The 24,806-nt window shown below is 45.0% G+C and overlaps 1 protein-coding gene across 1 annotated transcript; it reads right to left on the reverse strand.

Moving 5' to 3' along the window:
• Positions 1-2,679: 2,679 nt before the first annotated feature.
• Positions 2,680-5,322, reverse strand: LOC112883516 (CASP-like protein 5B3). The gene is made up of 3 exons (XM_025948818.1): positions 5,050-5,322; positions 3,950-4,082; positions 2,680-3,088 (listed from the first exon to the last, which is right to left on the reverse strand). The coding sequence occupies exons 1-3, from the start codon at positions 5,178-5,180 to the stop codon at positions 2,882-2,884; spliced, it is 471 nt and encodes a 156-aa protein (XP_025804603.1). The 5' UTR covers positions 5,181-5,322; the 3' UTR covers positions 2,680-2,881.
• Between the last annotated feature and the right edge of the window lie 19,484 nt (positions 5,323-24,806).

The following is a 24,806-nucleotide window of genomic DNA, read 5'->3' on the forward strand; positions in this document are numbered from 1 at the left end:
TTCAGGTTGGTTCTGCCACACGGCGGCGGCGGCTCGGACGTGTGGGTGGCGCCAGCACGGGGGCAGCACCGGGGGGGGGGGGGCAGCAGCGCGGGCACGGGGGGGCAGCGGCGCGGGGCGCTGACGGCCGCGCGCGGGGACGGCTGCGGGGCACGGGGCGCATGGGGGCGCGCGGGGGCAGCGGCGCAGGGGCGTGGGGCGCGGGGGCCCGGTGCGTGGGGGCGGCGGCGGTGGCGCGGGGGCGCCGGGGCACGGCGGGGCGCTGGGGCGGCAGCGGCGGTGGCGGCGGCGTGGGGGCGCTGGGGCGGCAACGGGGCATGGGGGCGGTGGCGGTGGCGGCGCAAGGGGCAGGGAAAACTCGGGCGGCAGCGAAAGAAAGAGAAGGTGAGTTGGGTGAACACTTAGGGCAACTGTATTTTCGTCGGCTCGAGTGAGGCCGACGAAATTAGACTTATTTTTGTCGGCTTAGGTTAAGCCGACGAAAATGTTACTTTAGTTTCGTTGGCCCTAACTAGGCGACAGTACTTTAGTTTCGTTGGCCGTAGTTAGACCGACGGAAATAAGTTTAATTTAGTTATTTTTATCAGCTTGCCGTGGAACGATGAAAATAAATGTGGTCGACGAAATTGAGCTATTTTGGTGCAGTGTCTCTTACGCAAGCGAAGGGGAGAAGAGCTACCTCTTATATAGGCGTGCATGGAGGGAGGAGAGAATGAACCTGGACATTGTTAATATGCGCCATCAGTTACTAGTAATGGATGAGTAGTAAATATCATCAATTATTGACAACAGTCAAGACTTAATTGCTGTATAATTAAGTTTTAATTGAGTCATTAATCCTCTTTAATAGCTCTAATTGAGCAATCCAACAGGGACCACAGCCCGACGAGCAGCAGCCAACCGCCTTTGTTGACTCCACGCGCTCGCTGGCGTGGGCGGCAGCTCCCCTATCCTCTGTTAGGAATAAACCACGCCACGGTGTGTTCTGGGCGTGCGTGTGTTAGTCCACAGTTCAGGACGCGTGCAAGTGCAGAGCGTTGATGTGGTCACGTTCTGGCAGTGCCCATTGGTCTGTGTCGCATGCGTTAGTTCGTGTGTGCGTGTGTAAGCAGTCAAGACGCGAGCGTACGTTGCGGGAGTGCGCCTTAAGCTCTGCATGGAGGATCGGGTCTCGCGGAGGAGCGAGTGGCTCACGAACGAGTGCAGGTCGGGTCGTCGGGCTTCAAGCGTGGTGTGCGCGTGAAGGTAGCAGATGTGGGTGCGTGGGCGCTGCGTCGCCGTTGTTATAAAGCTACCGCAGACGATGTGTTCGATGGCAGGAGTAGTGTATCTGTTATCAGGAATAGCCAAAATACAGGCGTTCGTCACCACAAACTGAGTCTCTTCTCTGTGTTTTTGAGCTGCTGCTCTTTCCTAGCATGTGTAGTAAGGAAGCGAGTCCTGGCCATCGCCAACATCCTCGCTCTGAAGCGGAGGAACTCCAAGCGCACATGCACGCGCAAGCATTCCCTGTGACCAACGACGTCAAGAACTCCAACCTTGTCATCGGAGTTGGAGTATTCGTTTATAGGTTGAAGTCATTAAGGTCACCGTCACCACACTCCACCGTAAATGCAGCAAACTAAGATGACAAAGTGTATGTCAACGATCGCAATTGTTTTTCCTATCTAAATTCAATCTCCGATTGGATTTTCTTCTTCATTCTTCGCCATTTTGTTTGCTTCATCGGCGTGGGACAATATTGCAATTTTATGGTGAAGCTAGCATCAATTCTGAATTTGTGGCAAGGTAATGTACAGCGGTGCTTGATGGATTTTGGTCGTACTTTTGACTCATGGTCAAAACACTTTCTTATTAGTGCTGATTCTTTTTCAATTCATTTTTCCTATTCCTATTCTAGTATTTATGAGAAATTACAGCAGATTCTACATTTATGTTCTAGCATTTCTAAATTGAATATTTGGGCTCGATTTAATGTAGAAAAAGAATATCTTGACTAGGATTTGTGAGTTTTGCTGTGAAACATGAAACTTTTCGGTTCTTCTTCACCTTGATTCGTGCTTACCATTCTGTTCATGTTGATTAGAGATACATATATGGGATGATCAAGACAGATGCATGATTCTTGTGTATTGGGAATCCTTTAATAGTGGTGGCTAGCACATAACTCTAGGTGCATTTAATTAGATGGAAGGTTTGACCAAATCTCAGAACATGCTGTGTAGGGGTGCAAATTAGTGATCCTTATGTGCACCTCCAACCCTATGTAGTTCAAATATTTGTACTACTTCTCAGATCCTGTTTTGAAGAAGTAGAACAAATATTTAAACTAAAAAGGGTTGGAGGTGCACCTAAAGATCATTAATTCACACCCGTAATGCTGTGCCGTTCCTATGCAACTTGCGGAGAAAGTTTAGCAAAGATTACAAGATGCAAACCCAATGTTGATATGTGAAACGTTATGTTTGCAAAATCTGCTTGGTCTAGAAAACTTGCGTATATTCCCATATCAAAAGCAATTGCATAGTGATTAGAGTTTTTCCAAACGACTGTCTGATGCATAATATGGTCACATTTAGGGGAGATAAGATTTCAGTTTTATATGGAAAATTTTCAATGGAAGTTCAGAATCTGTTTCATTATATTGAGGGGCGGTAAGCACAGATTAATTTTCTCGCATAATATGGTTCACGTCTCGTCCTCTCCCACCAACATACAGAATCCTTCTTCCATGGCTCTTTGAATGGCTGTTAGACTATGAGAAATCTCTCAGACAAAGTACATTGTAAATCTACACAGGGCAACAGCTACATTTCCATTCTAATTAAATTTTAAATTTCTCAAGCAGAGTTGCAACAGGATGGTTATCGAACACAAGAAGTTACTCGGAAAGTGAAACAAGCAGCCAGAATGTGGAACCTGCAGATGCAGCTATGAATGACCATGCCATGGATGCTAGAATGACAAAAACCTTGTACCGGCTGCATGAGAGATACGGGTTCACCCTGCAGAATTCGACATCTATCGCAAGAAGAATGGCCACAGCGGTAGCGGAAGAAGCTGCTGCCAGTGAGCCGATCGCCAAGATCTATAGCAAACATACCCACATCATTGATAGTTTGAGGAAGAAAGAGTCGAGCAATATGGCATTGCAGAGTTCATTAAGCTACAGATGCGGTGGTAGGGTGAAAAAATTAGTTTCAGTTTGTAATTATATCCCTCCTTGTTACTCACAAAAATTATGCCCCTGCTTGTCTAGAACAAAAAGATGCTGCGAAACAAAATGGATTTTGGTAACCATCTTGGTTACAGCACAACAAAAAGGTTCATTTTATTTATGCTTGATATATGATCTTGAGTGTTGTTTTGAGTTTTGACACTACTGCGATGGCATATATACTAGTATAAGAAAAGAATATGACTCTGTTTTTTATGTCTACATATTTTTTGCACACATAGAACTTTTATTTTTCACCTTTGGTTAGTGTGATAGTTCATGATGATTTTGTATGCTGCTAGCAGAACATACAAAAATGGGATGGATTGGCAGGAAAACATGCTTATTTCCCTCCCCAATATATATACGTGTGTATGGGCTATTTGGAGGAAATCATTCTACCCAAAGAAGGCCCGAACACAAATTTTTGTGTGTTTTGCAACTTTTGAATAGGATATGGATGCATCATGAATGACCACTAAGGATGTAAGTGGGTACCCACTGGTATTTTTTATCAGCTAATTAATTATGATGGCATACCACTCTAATTCATTTCTCTCTTCAAATTATTTATACGGAATACTATTCTAGTTCATTTTATCAACTTTTTGGGTCGATCCAATGACCCAAAATATATATAACTTGCATCCCTAACAACCACCCAATCTAGCGCTTTTAGAAAAATTTAAATAGAAGTGAAAACATTTGAAGAGTCAAAAGTAAACGACTTACCCAGTCACCTATAACATACTTCCATAAATTCCCAGTGCTGCGAAGGTCCCAGTTAATCTTCAAAGAATGGATATCAATACAAACAAGGATGAAACTCCAAATAAGCTGCAGGGTCATTTGAAGAACCAAGTAACTGGAAAATAAAAGAATGATAGATCAGGATAGGTGATCCTCAGAAGGCATATATGATGTCAAGGATTTATATATATTAAACAAAGCACATGCTGAAGCAATGTTGAACAATAATAATACATCAAAGCCATCAACAAATATCTCATCTATGTACTGTGCTTAGGGAAACAATAATTCTATTAGTATATAGCTGAAAATGGTAAATATTGTCCTTCACATTCTTTTTCCATGATGCAGGCCTATCATTGTGCAATGTTGAGTAGTCCAGTACTCCTGTCCAGCTGTTGAAACTAAAAATCCCAATTTAAAGACTACATTCCATCACCCATCAGCGTTTCTTGCTCACTTCAGTTGCCAGAATGCCAATCTATACTGAGATGCAACCCCGAAACAGCCGAATGTCAAACATATGAAATGAAAATCTGGGAGAAAAAGTAACTTAATTGAAAGGGAAGAAAAGGGAACTCAATCTCACAGATGAAAACTATTAGTGGCCAAAAAAGAAAATAAAAACTACAAAACGTACATGCATGCATCCAAAACCAACCTCGTGAAGGCCCAATGTTTTTTTTTTAAACGAACTGGCGTGAGATTGTGTGAAGGCCCAAAGACTAGTAATCTAAAAATTTTAATCCAAAAGCATAATAGTAGGAAGGATGAATTTTTTTCCATATCACTGGTTAACATTTTAATTTGCTAGCGAAGGTCTAAAAGTTCCACTCAGGAAGAAGAAATAAAAAGCTTCAAAATTGCATCTTCAGCCACCAAATTCAGCATGCATATGCTACCTCAAACCCAGTAGTACACTTAAGAAAAGAAAAAGGAAACTGGAAAGAAAAAACAGAAGCACATTCTGCCTTTATCTCGAGGTACCATTGTCAGACTAAATTGCAAGAAACGACGGCTAGACAAAACAAGAGAGCTCACAATTGTTTTACCCAAAGGAAAGAGGCAGTTTGAGGCGTTACCAGAAGGCGCTGTAGTTGGAGAAGCCATAAGCGGAGAGCATGGCTGCCAGAGAACCGGCAGCGCACACGAACTGCGAAACCCGCAGCGCCAAGCCGCCCAGCGTCCCGGGGATCCCCATTATGTCCTTCATCTCTTCTCCTAGTAGCTAACGAGAGTTCCTGCACCACGCCTTCTGTGGCTGTAGCTGGTTGGCCGGAGCTGCGGAGGATGCTTGTGAGTTCCGCAGGAAACGTACCAGACGGGGGAGAAGAAAGCCCTCCTTCACGCGTGAACCCGCTTTGCCTCCTGCAGTGGAGTGTACTGGCCGCTGGGAAATGTTAGGCTGTTTCCAACGGCGGAATCTGTACCGTTTTCTATTCCTGAAAATTCGTTACTCCAGCAGTGTTTTCTAGATGGTTCTTTAAAATAGAGAACGCTACAGATTTTCTCTATATATAGAGATTCTCTCTCATCTTCTCTATTTTTTCTTTACATTTTAAATACTGGATTAAATAAAAATAAAATATGTCCATAGCATTTGAGGTATGATAAATACGTACATACAAAAATTTGGAACAAAATACGTTTCTAATATAGGGTTTAATGTATAGAGAACGAGATTTAGAGAACGTTGTTGGAAAGAAATGAGATATAGAGGAGAGAATCTATAGAGAAGTATGTAAATGACAGATACAAAGAAAGATACAGAGAACGGTGGTTGGAGATAGACTTAAAAGTAGCTAGAGAGGAACTGGAATGAGCCTGGGAGAGACCATGTGTGCTTTCTGTGCGCTTTTGACTGGTGGAGGGCCATCAATAAATAATGGCTTGTTGTTGGGATCACCTGCCCGGTGAAAACTCGTCGTGCTCGGTGCTTCTTTACTGGCTCTTCGATCTTACTTGGAGGGCTTGGACGATGGGCAAAAAAGGATGTGCTTTTTTTTTCTCATCGCTTTAGCTTTAAGATGGATGGAGTAATCAGCAAAAACGTCTGCTTACTTGTCTGTCACATGTAGGTAACAAACAGCTTCTTTTTTTAATCGATGACGGCATTGATTGCCAGAGTGTAGACGAGTTTGAATTGAAAGAACGTCATTCCTCTTCATAAAAAGTAAATTTCTCATATGCCCTGCACCTCCCCATATATAGTTAAATAAAGAAGCTAGTAGTGTACCAAATCAACCAGCATGTGTTTTTCACTTTTTCTTAATGAAACCAATAAGTGCATTAACTGTGAGAAGTGAGTCAAATTGAGATTATTAAACTATCCCCAAACCAACTCCTACATTTTTTCTTTTTTATTCATTTTAGATTTTTGTCCTATTATATCTTCTATGTTTATTCATTATTCTACGCCCACGATCTATATTTTCACCTCTGAATATACGGATGCACTAAATCACAGTAGCATGGTCCAGTTGGATGTGTTGACATCCATCAACTCAACCAAAAACCATATTAGATTTGGGGTCCTTAAAACAGATACATTCCAAAAGGTAGGAGATGGGTCTCAGTCATAGATCTACTTCAAGATCAACACCATTAATAGGAAGAGTCAAATGCACAATTGATACACAAACATAGCAGGTGGGTGCACTTAGATATATCATCTCTTCGATTGCTCATTTGGGTATGCTAATTTGGTAGGTGAGTTTAGATTGGTCATCAAGGTGACACGCTAGCAAAAAAACACCATGCTAGCAGCTAGTAGGGGTTAAGTTAGCATGTTAGCGCGTTCTGAAAATGACCATGCTCATCATCTTGACTGTATAGTACCTATCATTGTCACCTAAAACGCATATAATCCTCGAACCCCTACTCAAGCCACCTAAAATGCATATAATCATACAATCCTTAAATTCAACAACTCTGCACGCCTCAACGTCCCACGCACAGTGTCGCGTTGAGGATGGAGTAGGAGTACGACGTCGATAGACAGCCCAATGTCTCTGCACAGGGTGCGACACAGCTTTACAAACTATTCCGCGATGTGTGCCATCCTATATGGGTTCCTCGTGGCCGTGGATGAGCGAGATATGTCATTGAACGCCACACTTTGCAAGAAGCTCCATGCGCTTTGCCGCGTGCGGCCATGTCACCGCACTCCCACATCTATTTATCGGTAGCTCCTCAATAGCGCCACTAGATAGGATAGGGTTTTCATCTACACCGTCTACATTCTTGCGTTTGGTACACCCATACACCTGTGTTTAGGTATGTAAATAGTATTTGTTTTCAGAAACAGAGTCGAGCATGGATATCTATCGGATACAGATATGAATATGGATTATCTTGGTGATTGATTTGGTGATGCTTTCCCAGCGGCGACCGAACCAGGCCATTATAAGCATAAAGGGTAACGGCTAGTTCGTTGGAGTTGGTCTATATATACATTATATATACATATTCATCTTCTCCAAGAAATCACTCTTGGTACCGGAAAAGTCTCATACTCATATTTGGGAGTCAAGGGCAAGTGAAGCACTAAATAAAGTGATTTTGCAAGTTGCTTAATTTAAGAGAGCAGAAAGTGTGATCCATCCATCTCTTGATCTGGTGCAGGTCAAGTAAGTTCTTTGCTTGTTACTCTTGGTGATCGGCATCACCTAGACGGCTTGCTGGTGGTGTTCTTGGTGAGCTCTTAAGGAGGTGTCTTGTGAGAAGATCCAAGGGTGTGCTCGATTTGGAATCTGTCAATCCAGAGTTGGAGAATGGGTATTCACTAGAGGGCACTTTGTCACACTCAGGCCCACGGGACTGCGCACATGGCCTATATCTTACAGGATAAGGGGTGGGACATGGCCCACGCTCTACACCAGTTGTAACTACTCATAGTGGAACTACTCATACAGTAGTAAAACTAGTCGGAACAGAAGGAAACTACCCGAATACTACTCGGGTAGGACTCCTGAGCTCATATCTGACTAGGACTCCTATGTAACCCTGTCCCCTCAAAAATATATAAGGTCGGATAGGGATCCCTTCAAAGAACAGATCACCTGATCACCACATAAGGCAATACAAACCACACAGGAAGTAGGGTATTACGCTCTCGGTGGCCCGAACTTGTCTAAACTTTATTTTTCTTGCACCTTCAAGTTCCTAATCTCGGCAACACCCTACCTACAAACTCACCATCTCGAGGGTATTCCTCGGTGGGCGTGGCGATAAAACACCCACAGCTGGCACGCCAGGTAGGGGTGTTCATCGAGCATCCACCGAAGAACTCAATGGCATCTTTTAGCTTCACCAACACTATGCCCGATGAGGGCACAACTTTCATCTTCGGCTTCTAGATCTGTGTCGCCAACGGCTCGAGTGGCTTCAACAGCCACCTAGCCGACTCCAGGAAGCCAGAGGCCTTTGCAGCAACTCGACGCAAAAACCTCGACGAGTTCATCAACAACCTCGATGAGTTGCTGCTCCCCGATCGCACCGGGGAGATCGAGATGATGTTCGTTTTTGACGCGACTTCAACTCGCGCTGCACAAGGACTACTCGGATCAGATTCAAACCGATCTGAGAAGGCTACACAGTCCAAGTCCCTCTCCGACTTGAAAGAGGACTTAGATCATCTGCTCAAGCTTGAGGACGCGGGAGCCACTGCCTGTCAGGTGGTCCCCCATTTTCGACAACTACTCAAACTCAAATGAAGGGTACTCAGCGACTAGTACTACACCTTCAAGTCAGAGCCAAGGAAGACTCGAGGATGAGGGAGCCACCGCTTGTAAGGAGGCCCCTGTTCTTGACAACCACTCGCAACCTGATGACCACCCTGAATCCTTTTCGGGTAGTCACCTGGGTTTAACCATAACGTCTACACTGCAAGGCCATTTCGTGTACTGGAAGGGCTTAGAGCCCTCTCAACTACTCAAGTATGACTCCCGCCTTATGGCCTTCACGCAGGAACTGCCCTTCCAAGAGAGCAAACCCCTCTCTCCCATCTCGGAAGGGGGAGAGGGCAGCACAGAGCTACTCGAGTACAGCCATACAGCTGACAACTTGCCGGACCATCAAGTCTACATGGCTTCTCTTCGCAATGCGAATGACGACGAGCCGGGTCCCGAGTATGACGCTAAACTACTCGCGGACATGTCTGCCGATGAGCGTACGTGCAACTCGATGGGCAACTCCTAGAGTCCTCCACTCGGAACATGCTCTCAAGATCTGAGTGCTATGGAGACACTTTAAAGATTAGTTGCACCCCTGGAGGAGGCTCTAGATATCGGAGGAACGACAATCGCCAGCGCAACAAGGACAATCCAGTCGGCCATGGCAATCCCCAGGGCCAGCAGTCTGCGCGTGGCAACGTCGAACAAGAGGTGCAACAATCCATTCGTCCACCTCGCAACCGGCACGATGCAAGGCCTCAAGACGAAGCTCCACCCGAGGCTAGCCTCCAAGATGCTCCCACGATTGATCTTAGGCAGAAAATAAATGACGGCCATGACGCATGGTGAATCATCGAGGCAAGGAGAAGGGACCATCCTGACAGGTACCACGATGATGATGATAACGACCGCTTCCCTGCCTTCATCTCCAATATCACTGAGAAATCCTACCACAAGGATTTTAAACCAGTCATAATCCCTAAGTATGATGGCAAGCAAGACCCGTGCCAATGGATTTGATGCTACTCCGTTGCCATCGAGGTCTTAGGGGGATCCAACTCCACCAAGGCACTCTACTTCCCAATAGCCTTGGAATTTGCACCCCTCACTTGGCTTGAAAGCCTTAAACCAAACTCCATCGACTCCTGGGAGGACCTCAAGCGGGCCTTCATCAACAACTTCCAGGGATCCATGATCCCATCAGGTACTCATCATGATTTGTCCCAGGTCAAGTAGGAGATGAACGAGACCCTGAGGTCCTACACCCTGTGTTTTTTTGAGATGCGGGCCACCATCGCCAACATTACCGACGAGAACGTCATCCGCTGCTTCCAGAACGGCCTTTTCTCGAAGCACACGTACCACGACTTCGGACACAACCTCCCAACTACCACCGTGGAACTGCACAACATGATGGCACGGTGGGTTGACCAGGAGGATGAGGAGAATGATCGCTTCACCAAGCTTAATAATGACAAGCAAAGCAACGGCAACAACCACATCGACAAGGGCCAGCTGAACAACTCGGGGAATCCCCGAAAACGCAAGCCAGACTATGAACTCATGATTGTTGAGTGTAATCCGTGGGGCAAGAAGTCAGGGAGCAATCAAGCACAGTTTGAGAAAGTCCTGCACAAACAATGCCTGATGCACCCGAAGTCACGGCATACGCTCTTCGAGTGCGTCAGACTCCACAAGTCACTCAACGCTCCACCCCTCCCCCAAGACAGAAAGCTAAAAGGATCAGGAGGACGATGATGAGGGTGACAAGTTGGGGTCTCAAGATTTCCAAGACCCGAAGAATGTCATCAACGTCATCTTCAGCGGAGACGGCGGCTTCCCCTCGAAGCATGCGCAGAAGCTGACCTTGTGTGAAATCCTCTCTGTCAAGCCAGGGATGATTAGTGGACCAGCTTCTCCGAGCCAAGAAAATTCCCGCTCGTCCTAGATCCTGTCGTGGTGGGCTCACAGTTGACTCAAGTACTCATCGACGGTGGGAGCAGCCTCAACCTGCTCTTTGCGAGAACTTTGAAAAAGATAGGCCTAGATATCTCCAAGATGCTCACTCCTAGTAAAGCTCCCTTCTACAGCATCGTCTCGGGAAATGCGGCTACACCACTCGGTTCAGTGGTCCTGCCAGTCACCTTTGGGATGAAGGAGAACTACCACACAGAGTACATAAAGTTCGAGGTGGCTGACTTCGAGTCGTCATACCACGCCATCCTCGGCAGACCAGCATTGGTCAAATTCTTGGCCGTGCATCACTACGTCTACCTACTACTCAAGATGCCAGGCAAGACAGGTGTACTCATGTTGCACGGCAACTTGAAGAAGTCGTACGACTACGACCAAGAGGCGATCGAGTACGCTGTGATATAACGCGTGCCAGAACCTTCTACAGAAGTCTTCGCCAGTCGAGGGTAAAACCAAACCCCAGAGATGTCGGCATGAAGGCCATCCAGCTACAAGAAGGTGACTCGTCCAAGACTGCTTTGATCGAAGGTGGCTTGAGTGACAAATAGGAAAGCGCGCTCGTCAGCTTCCTTAGGGCTAACCGTGAAATATTCGCATGGAAACCAGCGGATATGCTAGGGGTGCCTAAGGGAGTTGATCGAGCATTGCCTAAAAGTTGACCCCAAAGCCACTCTAAAGAAGCAACGACTACAACGCTTCGCTCCCGACAAGAGGGAGGCCATCAAGAAGGAGCTAGCAAAACTACTTGCGGCTAGTTTCATTAAAGAAGTCTACCATCCTGAGTGGTTAGCCAACCCTGTACTAGTCTTGAAAAAGAATAATAATGAATGGAGGATGTGTGTCGATTACACTGATCTCAACAAACATTGCAAAGGATCCCTTCGCGCTCCCATGCATCGACCAAGTCATCGACTCTACGGCTGGCTGCATCCTGCTCTCTTTCCTCGACTGCTACTTGGGTTACCACCAGATCACTCTCAAGGAAGAAGATCAGATCAAGACAGCATTCATCACCCCCTTTGGAGCATATGCCTACACAACCATGTCCTTCGGGTTGAAGAATGCAGGAGCCACCTATCAGTGGGCCATCCAATTATGCCTTGCTAATCAGCTACATCGCAACGTTGAAGCCTATGTGGACGACGTGGTCATCAAGACTAGATCCCATGATGAGTTCATCCCTGATCTTGAGGAAACCTTCAACAGCTTATGCAAGTTTTGATGGAAGCTTAACCCAACCAAGTGCGGCTTCGGCGTGCCACAAGGAAAACTACTCGGTTTCATCGTCAGTCACCGAAGAATTGAAGCAAACCCGGAGAAGATCACCGCCATCACAGATATGGATGCTCCACGGATGATCAAGGATACCCAAAAGCTCACAGGCTGTATGGCGGCCATGAACAGATTTATCTCGCGAATTGGAGAATGGGGATTACCATTCTTCAAATTGCTCAAGCGCCATGACAAGTTCCAGTGGACCAAGGAGGCGAAGCTGGCGCTGGAAGATCTCAAGCATCATTTGCAGTCGCCCCCTATCCTAACGGCTCCGCAACCAGGTGAGAACCTGCTAATCTATCGCGACTACTCACGTCGTCAGCACGACAATCATGGTGGAACGCCAAAAGGAAGGCCATGCCTTCGGTGTGCAGCGGCCAGTCTACATCAGTGAAGTCCTTTCTAAATCCAAGGTTCATCACTCGATAATTCATAATCTACTCTACGGTATTCTCATCACCTCTAGGAAGCTTCGCCACTACTTTGACGCATACAACATCTCAGTGGTCATTGATTTCCCATTGGCGGATATCCTCCACAATCGAGATGCCACCGGGTGCATCTCCATGTGGGCAGTGGAGCTGGGTACTCTCACCCTCAACTGCAAGCCCCGGACGGCCATCAAGTTGCAGGCACTAGTCAATTTCATGGAGGAATGGCGAGAAAACCAAGTGGAAGCCCAAGACAACCAGCCAGAGCATTGGATGATGTACTTTGATAGCTCACTCAAGCTCGGAGGCGGTGGCGTGGGAATACTCTTCATCAGTCCAAAAGGAGAACAACTCAAGTATGTGTTCCAAATACTATTTGAGGTTTCCAACAATGAAGCCGAGTACGAGACACTATTGCACAGGCTACGCCTGATAGTCTCTTTAGGCATCAAGCGACTACTTGTCTACAGTGACTCCTTGCTGGTGGTCCAACAAGTCAACAAAGAGTGGGACATCAACAAGGACACCATGGACGCGTACATCTCAGAAATACACAAGCTCGAGAACAAGTTCTCAGGGATGGAAATTCATCATGTGATTCACGACAACAATGTGGGAGCGGATGTGCTCTCACAATTGGGTTCTGATCGAGCTAACATCCCACTAGGAGTTTTCATTCACGAGTTGCATTACCCATCCATCAAGACACCAGATCTGAGAACCATCGCTCAGGGTCCAATGGAACCCGATCAAGAAGTCTTGATGATCGAGGTCGACTGGCAGGTGGCATTTATCGACTACATCCAGGAGCACAAACTACCCCCCCCCCTCCCCCCCCGCGGCGTCGACCCAAAAAGCGATGAGGCCACACGCATTCTAAGGCACAGCAAAGGGTACGTTCTTGTCGGGGACAACTTATACAAGCGTGGATCAGCATCAGGCATACTCATGAAGTGTGTCCATATGGAGGAAGGCAGAGATATACTCCAAGAGATTCACGAAGGGTGTGCGGGACCCATGCTGCTTCTCGCACACTAGTCAGCTAAGCTTTCAGATCCGATTTCTACTGGCAAACTGCTTTGCCAGACACCAAAGCACTCATTCACCGGTGCACAAACTGCCAGTTCTTCAGCAAGTAGCCCCATGTCTTGGCCCACAACCTTATCACCATACCACCTTCATGGCCATTTGCATGCTGGGGTCTGGACATGATAGGGCCCTTGACAACTGCGGCAGGAGGTTTTACTCACGTGTTGGTGGCTATTGATAAGTTTATGAAGTGGATCAAGTACAAACCAATCACAAAGCTCTCTGCAGATTGAGTGGTTAGCTTCATCTGCGACATCTTGCACCGATTCAGCTTCCCCAACACTATCATCACGGACCTGGGATCCAATTTCCACTCGCATCAGTGTTGGGATTTCTGCAAACACAGTGCCATTGAGGTCAAGTACGTTTTAGTGGCTCGAAAGTACAAGCCTGTGGGGTCGCTTCTGCAACTGGATAACTAGCCAGGTTGAGCACGCCAACGGCTTGATTCTTAATAGCTTGAAGAAAAGACTCTACGACGAGGACAACAAAAAGGACAGCAAGTGGATCAATTGTGACATTCAGGTACTTAGGATTAAAACACCCTAGATTCTAGTATAAAGTGTGTGTGTTTGACCTTTTGTATGTATGCTAAAACTTTAATGCAAAGGCAAAAGGATATTTTTATAATTCTGGAAAATTTACGTCCTTTGGTGTAAAATGGGCGAGAATGGGAGGTAAAATCAAAACATATGAAGGTTGTTTTGCAAAAAGGTAAGAACTTACCTTTAAACCACAAATAGAGGTGAAACTACCCAAAGGATTTAAGTGGAGTGTAGATTTTAAATAGGATTTCTCCGAAGTTTAAAACTTTGCCATGTTTTAAAGTAGATTCAAATCCTTAGCTCTTTTGCAACTGAACCTTAAAGAAAAGTTGTAGATCTTGCTAAACCCTACACTTTTTCTTTCGGGCACATTTTTATTTGAGCTATGATTTGAAAGTTAACTAGGTTTTACAGTGGAGTCCCTACACTTTTGGGAAATTGCAGCTAGGTCCCCCTTCGTCTACCTCCAGTCCTCTCCCCTGCTCTGCCCGCGCTCGTGATTCCGCCGCCCTCGCCGACCATTTCCCGAGCCCCAGCGGCCTCAGCGCCGCCTTCCTTCGCGCCACGTGCCGCTCCTGCACCCCGCCCGCCGCTTCCCGGCCCGCGCTGTGGCAGAACCAACCTGAACTATACCAGCTCAAGTACGCAAGTCCACTCCAAAGGGCTCCAACGTACTTCAAACGGTATAATCCCTTGACCTATCGGGTAGCGTCCCGATAAACCACCGATACAGGATCAAATAAGGTTACCTCACACGAAAGTGAGTCTAGAGATACAGTCACCATCATATTTTACATCACAGGGAATTACATTACAAGAGTTTCCAAAAGTGGTTCGAAGTTCTAAATTTAGAAAAATTATTACAAACTGTTAAAGTTATGGTTTTTGGCAGCGGAAAATATACGCGATGATTTACAGCATGTCGTCAAGATGGATGTCATGCTAAGCCCAGGCACGACATCACTCGGTATCATCAGTGTTGGCCGGGGACGAATCCCATTCCACGGACCAATCATCTGGAAGAGCACAGGACCAAGACAGGGGAAGAGTAGGGTCTTCAAAGACATTACCTGAAAAACATATAACTAGCAAGGCTAAGTATACTAATACTCAGCAAGGCTTACCCGTTTCATGGTATACTTAGCCATGTAACTAGACTTATGAAGGTTTGAAATGGTTCTGGGTTTAATTTCAGCTGAAAAGCAACAAAGAGTATGAACTATTTTCAAGTTTTAGCTTTCATATTCTAGTTGATTATCCATTCTAGGTTAGCACCTACACTAAACAAGCAAGGTAGAGATTATCATTCATCCGGATTATTCCATCAATAGTTACACTTCTTACTCTATGTGGCAAAAGGGATAAGTAGTCTCAATCTCCGCGAGAAATGGATGATTCTGAATCGAATTTCAAACCTTGCAAGGTAAACCTAACACACACGCTTGGAACATCCAAAGATCGTTCCGAAGCAACCGTTTCCCTTATATTCTGGGTTATGGATCAGGGCCACCACAAGCGACTGCAGGACCATACGCACACCAATTGTGCAGGACATACGTCTGTAGCGCGACTACATGATCCCATATTCCTGTCTGCCTTGCAGAACGTACTCCCACACGTTGGTGCGTGTGAACATAAAATAAAGATCGAGTGGTGGAGACATGTCCATTTGCCGGGCCATTCAGGTACTAGGCTTACCGCTTACCATATTTCGCGGCATGTGGCTAGTACTTTCAAACGCTTAGCCACCACTACCACACACTGCGACCTTATCAACTTTTATCAACACAGACGGGGTAAACTTCCAGGTCATGTTACTGCACATGACCCCATCCATGATCCTTATAGTGATTGCAAGATAGTAAACATTCAACTCCTATATCGCGCGAGTGACAAGAAATCACCCGACTTCTACCGTTCCTATTAGCGGAGCATCTATCCGATAAGGACTCGGGTACAATACACTGGATTCCTAGTATCCATGCATCTAGGGTTTCATTACAATTCCTGGACTTAATGCATAAGTATAGACAAATAGACATAGATTGCAGTGTAAATAAAGTAGTGGGATATGTCTGGGGCTTGCCTTTACTGGTGGGGCTGAAGTCAAGGATGTTAGTATTATTATCTTCCAAACTTTGGTTCGGGGCTTCCGATAATCCCTTGGTGACGTTCATTTGGTCCTCAGGAATATCCTCCGTAGACTCCTGGGAGATCTTGTAGGTACCGTTTGCGGAAGTAGTCATATCTACATGCAATGCAACATTACATTTAAAGTGTGCACATAAAACTATCTTAATTCACAATAAAGTTGCAATCCAACACTCATTTAATATATTACTCATATAACAACCCAAAAAGATCTGAAACTAAACTTAGACAGAACTTTAGGTGGACAACTAATTAAGATCGGCTATTTGTTGAAGACTACAACAAAGTGTATTGGAAATAACAGGGTTCAGCCGATGGAATTGGCAAAGGAGGGAGCTGTCTACTTTGCCTTAGGAAATCGGCTGTTTTCCGTTTGAAAGAGAAATTGGCAGGAGCGGTCTCCATGTATGATTCAAGGGGATTAGCCGATTTGGGTTCATCTGAGGTCAAACCGGCTGATATGGAGAGGAACATTGAAGGTACAGTACTTCAAGGATAGAAAAAGGAAGGATCTTGCTGATTAGATCTAGTTATCAGCATATTTTTACCTAACTGATGGTTGGTGCATTGGTCTTGGCCTTAACCGATTCATGTGCATCAGGTCTAGCCGATTGATGTGCTTTGGTCGTGCCTAACAGAGGCGTGTCTACTGTGTTAGCTTACTGATCTAGGGTTGTGTACTTTGGCCTGTGTAGCTGATTGATAGGTGCATCGGGTTCCTAATTGATCGATGAAAGCATCGATTACTTTAGCGGAGGGGTGATTCCTAAAGCAGCTGTGTCTTAACTGAGATGTGCTTAAGGGTTATCCTAGGTAACTAGGTGTGGTTGCATCCGCTTGATTATATCAGTACAACAATTGAGTGACGTACAGCCGATGGGGTTATCTAAGTCAGACCTGTTACAAGAACTAGGTGGAACAGAACACTAACATCAGACTAGGCTGATGAGACCACAAGTGCGGAATTAGACTGAAGAGGATGTGGCTGATGTGTTTGTGCCGATGATGATATGTTTTACAGATGTGCAGCCGATTGGAGTGTGGTTGAGGGTATGTGACCGATAGGTATATAGCCGATTTCTTAGCTGATAAATTGGCTGATAGAAGTGTGTGGATCAGGATGGGAAAACTAAGGATTGATCGGCCATATTTGACCGATATGGAAAACAACTAAAATCGGCTTGGATCGGTCGATAGCAAGAATCCTAAGATCGTGTGTGCATCTCCGATACATCGACTATGTGCAGCCGATGTAGGACAGAACAAAAGAATATCGGCAGTAGCCGATATTAGAAGGGTAACAACCGGATCGGCTAATCAGCCGATGGTAGAAGCGTATCAAAAGAATTGCATCGGCTGACAGCCGTTACACTGAAACATCATAGATTCAATTGAAACGGATGCTTAACGGCTAAGCTGATAGCCGATGCTGAAGCATAGCTGCATAGATGTATTAGCTAAGCAGTAGATACACACGAACTAACAAGGATCCTTATACGAAAAGGACCTTAAGGAAACGGCAATCAAAACAAGGACAAAGTCTTGATAGCAGGGATATGAGCACTCGTGTGATAGGATTAACTAAATATTACACATCTCCACTTGAGACATACATCCTATGATTTACCTTTCAGCTACAACACATGCATATCACATAAGGTACAAACAAAGCATTCATTTCCTAATATTTAACCTAGACCACAAATCAAAGACTTTCAACTCAAGATCACAACATAAAACTTGTAGATTTTGACCTAAGGATTTAAACACAACTGATTTTGTATTTTTATGAATTTTCTATGAATTTCTATGGAATGTAGAAGTTCACTGATTTGAAATAAAGAAGGCTCTGAAAATTTTTACAGAGAACACCCTAGAACCTTCTAAATCGAAGCAATTAAGTCCCTAGTCGGGGAAAACAAAGAATAGGAAGAAGACGATGATGTTCCGGCAAAGGGGGTCGCCGGCACTAGGAAGATTCAGTGGGTCAGGGCAAACCTTGGGGTAGCCTTGGTTGTTGAGAAGAATGGGTGGAAAGTGAATTCCCGCGATGAACAGGATCGGCGGTGTAACATTCATGTAATTAGAAATATAGACACTAGGTATTAGCAAGTCATATGTATGTTATGAGTTGTACAAAGCACTAGGGGTGTAATTGTAAATTATGAATGTTATAAGTTCTTATATGCAATTGTGGAAAAATGCTCTTAAATGTCAAGATCAAATATTTATAGTGAAGAAAAGTACAAATAGTAAGTCAAAACCTAAGAGAAATAAACTTTGTAAGAAACTAAGGATCTAGGTGTAATTAACACAAAGATATAAGGATTTACATGAGAAATAGTTAAAAGATAAAAGTAAAACTTAGATTTACTTAAGGTTTAAAGTGTAAAAAGGGCTAGTCATGATTGCTGCAGAAAATCTTATAAAGAGACCCCAAACATTGAAGCATTTTGGTTAAATTATAACACAAAGTTTATAATTTGAGTTGTGTTCAAAAGTTCAAAATAACACTGTATACTTTGAGATTTTGAATTTGAACCCTAAAGCATTCTTGTAGTATTTGAAATTCTCTACAACTTTGCTTTAGACATTTTTTTCATTAGGACTTTGTAGCAATGGGAAATTTTAGTTTACAGAGAGGTCCCTGAAGTTTTTAGGATCTGCAAACTAGTCCCCCTGACACCTCCCTGCTTCGTCTTCCTCTGGCACGCCGCTTCCCGCTCTGGTCGCTGCGCCTGCCACCGCCGCTCACCGCCGGCGCAGGCCCCCGAGCTCCACCTCCAGCTGCAGCACATGTCCACGCGTCATCTTCCCTTGATCCCGACCTCTTTTCTCTCCCCTGGTGGCCTTGCGCGCGCGCGCCACGACGCCCCGAGCCATCTCCGGCCGCCACCTCCTCGTCGCCGTGGATAGCCCCTGTCGCGCCCTAACCTCCTCTCCCTCGCACGCAGTAGCATCACTTCAACGCCTACACTCTATTCCTCCAGCTCCAGAGCCAAATCCCGAGCGTTTGACCCACATTTCCTCGCCGCCGTCCTCTTCCACTCCGGCCGCGCACGGCATCACCGTGGACAGCCCGCACCAGCTCACCCCCGCCCCAACCAACCCTTGCGCAAGCTCCCCCGTAGCTTGCTAGTGCTCCTCGACCACTCGTTGCCATCCAATTCCTACTGGAACTTCGTCTCCGACGAAGCGCCACCGCCGCCACCTCCGGCCTCACCGTGGGCAGCTCGCTCTGAGCCTCTCCACGCTACCACGATACCCTAGCCAGCACCACATCATCCCTGTGAAGCTCCCCGACCCATCCAGTGACTCTCTAATCCACCATTGCACCTCCCCGATGCTCGCCGGCGTTCTTTCTCATCGCCGCCGCCTCTGTCTCCGTCGGACACCTCTAATCCAGTACGTTTTCATTCAATTGGTTGCACGTACACGTTCCTCGTGTCTCACTGAAGCTCGTGCGCAGGCTTGCTGCCGACGTTCACCGCCGGAGCACTGCCGTCGACGGTGACCCCTCCGCCGCTGTCTCGGGTCCTCGTCGAGCTCTACTATTCCGGCCCTTCCAGTCCTCGACAAGTAGTGCAACAAGACCACAGTAAGCCCCTGAGTCCTCTCCTGCCCTTGGACCTCGCCGCCGGTGACCGCCGTCGCCGGAACACGGCTGCCCCCGCCTTGCTCTGCTTCGGTCCCCAGCCAAGGACCTCGGGTTAGAAGGAATAGAAACCCAGGGGGTTATGTGCATAGCCTAAGACTCAGAGAAATAGTAACCAGGGACCCCCATGTGTAAATATTGCTGTCAACTTAGAAATGCTATATCTATTCGAGGAAAAATCATAAAATTGTAAACTAAATTTTGTTGGAATCCTTAGATAAAGATCTACAACTTTACTTAAAAGGTCAACTTCAGTTTCTGAATGTTTGATAATCAAATTTAATTGTTAAGTTTAGTTACTTGTAGGCTTAGGAAATGCATAGTAATTCATAGAAAAATGATAAATTAGTGAAACCAATTGGGTTAATTTTCTTTGTACATGTAGGATTGAAGAAAAATAATTATCCTAGTAATCTAGTATTATTTCCTTAATGTACAAGTTTAATTAGAAATATGTATAATTCCTCTTGTGTAATTAATTTTTATAGATGATAAATATTCAAAAATCATGGAAATATTTTAGGGTACTACTACTTAATAGTATAACATGTGATTAAATTTTCAACCAAGAGTTAGGTGTCAAACAATTGGACATAATTTAATTAGTCAATAATGTAATAGTAATATAAAGATCATATAAATGATTAATGTAGCCCATGCCACCTGTTAAATAATTGTTAGGAACCAACCCACCTGTTGCTCCATGCCACTAGTTAGATAATTAGTGTAGCTAATCCTGTTGTTTAACGAGTTTAGATAAAACATATAATACCCGATAAATGACTGCCCAGTACAGGGTAGTTAAGTTGTTTGTCGAAATATAATATTCCTTTAATTGGATTGCAACTTTATCGTGAATTGAAATAAAAGTGTATGCACCCATTAAACTTCATCTTGCATAACATGTAGACTCGACCACTCTCGCTGACGGGGATTATCAGCTGATTCCGGATCAAGAAGGAGGTTATTCTGAAGACCCCGGGAATCTCGTCGCGGATTTCTCTGAAGCACCGAACCAAGGTTCGGAGGATATTAATTTGACTAACCCCAGCCCCACCAGCGAAGGCAAGCCCCGGACATAACCCCTACTTTATTACACTGCAACCTATATTATTTATGTATATCTTGATGCATTAGGTTCTTAAGAGTTGTTTGAAAACCTTAGTTGCATAATTCCAGGAACCGATGTATTGAACACTAGAAATCGAGTCCGAATAGCCGCTATGCTTATAGGACCGGTAGAAGTCGAGTGATTTCCTGTCACTCGCGCGATATAGGAATTGTGATGTTTACATTCCTGTTATCATTATAAGGATGACGGACGGGAGTTTTATGAGGTATCAAGGTCAAGATGATACCCCGTCTGTTTTGATGAATTTGATAAGGTCGCAGTGTGTGGTAGCGGTGGTTAAGTGTTTGAAAGTACTAGCCACATGCCGTGAAATATGGTAAGCGGTAAGCCTAGTAACCGATCGGCCCGAGGAGTGGACATACCTCCCACCACATGTATTTGCTTCTTTTGGTTACTTTGTTCGACGTGTAGGCATACGTGTTGCTGGGCAACCAGGAGTACGGGTTTTGTAGTCGCGCTACAGACGTACGTCCTGCACTTTGGAAGTGCGTATGACCTGCAGTCGCTTGTGGTGGATCTGATCCACGAGTCGGAATGAAAGGTAAATGGTTGCTTCGGAACGACCCTTTGGTGTTCCAAGCGTGTGTGTTAGGTTTACCCTTGCAAGGTTGAATCTCGATTCAGGAATCGTCCGCCTCTCACGATGAATGTGACTGCTTACCCCCTTTACCACATTGAGTGACAAGAGTAATTATGTGATTATCAAAGATGATGTTTGATTAAAAATTCTACCATGTTTGAATAAGTTTTAGATGCTTACCTAGAATGATTAATCCACTAGAACCTGAAAGCTGAAAGTTGAAAGTAAGGATCTACTCTTTGTTGTTTTTCAGCGGAAAACTCTACCTAAAGCTAAAAGCCTTCATGAGTCTAGTTATGGGCTAAGGTATACCCAATTCCGGATAAGTCTTGCTGAGTATTAGCATACTCAGCCTTGCTTTTGTTGATTTACTTCAGGTAATCCTCCTGATGAACCAGCGTTCATTACACCGTGGCCCTACCCCTTGCCTGATGGTTGGTCCGTGGAGTGGGATCCGTCCCCGGCCAACACAGATTCCACCGAGTGATATCATGCCAGGGCTAGCATGATATCTGTAATAACGACGTATACTATGTTTACACTTTTAAAACTCCGCTGCTTCGACTAAAACTTAAACTTGTTTTGTAATAATCTCCCTTCACTGGGAACTGAGAATGCTTTGTAAATTTTTGTAATATATCTGCCTGTGGTGTAAAAAATGTAATGGCATTAAATCTCTGGACTCACCTTCGTGTGAGGTACCTTGTTGGATCCTGTGTTCGGTGGTTTATCGGGACGTTACCCGACAGCCCAAAGAATTATACCGTTTGAAGCACGAGGTAGCCCTCAAGAGAGGACTCGCGTACTTGAGCCGGTGTAATTCAGGTTGGTTCTGCTACAGTTGGTATCAGAGCTAACAAGGTACACTGGAGATAAAGTGCCTTAAAAATACTTTCGATATAAAATTTGACCAACAAAGTATTTTGCAAAAGGTACGTTGGATTCGTTAAGGTTGTGCTTAGTACGTAAAGCCCTAGGGTGATATTTAAGGGAAAATTAGAGGTGGCTGTAACATATATTTATATAACTCTAACTTCCAGCATTACTTTTCTGTTGAAACTTAAAATTTATGCACAACCCAACCTTACTTTCTGTAACGACATCTTCGATCGTGAGGTAAGAAGGTAAGGATCCTTAGCCAACTGAGGGAGCTTGGCCTTCCTATCGGTGATGCGAACCGAACGCCGTTTCTCAAGCAGTGGCTTACTTGAGATGCTGCCAATGTACCAACTTTGGTTGACTACATTGGGAGTATATGGTTCGGCGCAGGGTATGGCGATCGCTGTTCATACCCCCGCATTTTGCGGTACCCCCGTGAATACGTTGTTTCGGCGACGTATGTTAACGTTGTCTGTACGGTGGTAATTGTACAGATACTGTTTCTATAGTGAGCAGTAATGAATGGGGACGCTTTCATGGCATGCTGGCATGAAAGGTTCATTGGATATATATATGCATTGTGGTTTTTTGCAGGTACACTAACCACGATTACGAAATTAGGACGGATAGGGCTTATCGACTAGTTATTAAGGAGAGACGTATGTATTATGCCACCGAAACTAACCACGTAAGACCAAGATTACTTGGCAGTTATTTCTGGTTGTGAGATCGCGTAGTGCGTGCATGCATAATCCACTAATCAATCAAAATGAATGCTTAATTTTGTTGCTTTAAGAAATAAGTAACCTGTTGGTATTTCTTAGTTGGGGTAGATAGCAATCTTTAGCTCTTAAGTATCCATCTGATTTCCAGCCTTTGCTGTTATCAGAATCATCTATCTTAATCCATTTACCTTGTAAGCTTTCCGCAGGGTAAATATATCTTACCATTTGCATTGTTGTCGCAGATGGCTGCTCCTTCCAATACCTTTTGGGATCAGGAAGGGCATTTCCACACCAATGCTTTACATTGGGAAGGGTTTCCTCGTCTATTGTGGGAATCCTTAAGTTTGTTTCATTATACAGAGCCTCCTCAATACGATGGGGCAGAATATCGTGAAGAAGGAGTTCCTCAATGCCGGGTTAAGATGATAATTCCTCAACACCCTTTCCGCTCCTTATGGCTTCCCATAGAAGTGGAGGTGGTTGGATATCGTCTAGTGGATACTCTTGAAACTGCTGCTTTAGAAGCTATCAGACTTTTCTGCACTCAGCATCCGATGGAAGTTGCTGCATATCCTATTGGGTTATTTCCTACCATAGACCCTGATAATTCAGAATGGAATTTTCGGACAGAGCATCTTGGTCATATGCTAGGAGATCTGGCTGAAGAAACCGTCCGTATCATTACCAGGTTTATGGATGTGCAACATCATTACCAGATGCTACTGCGTCATGGTGTGAGTCAGTTAACTGGAGTGGCTCAAAGTCACTATCGGAATGCTGACCATCAGGTGACCCAAATAGAAGAATTACAAGCTTTGGTGACTCAGAAGGATGAAATTATTGCAGCAAGAGATGAGACCATCCTCCATCGTGAAGATCAGATCAATGAGAGTGATCATATTATCACTCAGTGTGACACTGTTATTGAGTTCCTACAGGCACAAATTCATGATCTGATACTTGCGGCTGATGATGCTCAGGCTCACATTGAGGAATTGCAGCAGCAACTGATACTTCACGCTATACCCATAATGCCAGAAGAAGAAGAAGAAGAAGATCCAGAAGAGATTGAGGGTGTTTCAGAGATTGACTCTGAGCATGGGGGCCCAGTTCTTAGTCCCTTTCACTCTCCCTCTGGCAGTCAGTCGTCAATAGGCAACTTCGATGATTTCTAGTGTTGAAAATCGCCGACTAGCTCGATGCAACCTATGGGAGTGTAATAACTTAGGGAGTGTGTAACTTAGCTAGATCTCATGCCATTTGTTGTAACATAGATGGCCTGCGTAGAGATCTTTCGGATGTACGATGCGGAGAACAAACATAACCAATATTGTAATATAAGTTTCCTGTTTTATCATCTTGTTCATTATCCTTATGATTCTGAAATGAGATGATTGAATGGAGTATGTGCTTTGTTTATATCTTCTAAAATTGGGAGTAAGGCTATATGGTTAATGATGGACATCTCCTTTATTTCAGATGGTTGGAGCCACGCGCGGAACCCCGGAAGGTTTCCGGGCAGATCAGGCTAGCGGTTCTCAACAACCGCCACTGCCACCTCCTAACCTTGCCGAAGTTATGGCTCGGCAAACTGAGTTGCTTAACTTGCTGGTTCAAGCGCAGCAAAACCAGCAACGTCAACAGTTCCGAGGAGGTCGGGATGATCACAATCATCCCGTGGCTAGTTACCAGGATTTCATCAGTACACAGCCTCCTTTCTTCAGTAAAGC

Source organism: Panicum hallii, chromosome 2 (assembly GCF_002211085.1).
Source record: "Panicum hallii strain FIL2 chromosome 2, PHallii_v3.1, whole genome shotgun sequence".
Taxonomy (NCBI): Eukaryota; Viridiplantae; Streptophyta; class Magnoliopsida; order Poales; family Poaceae; genus Panicum; species Panicum hallii.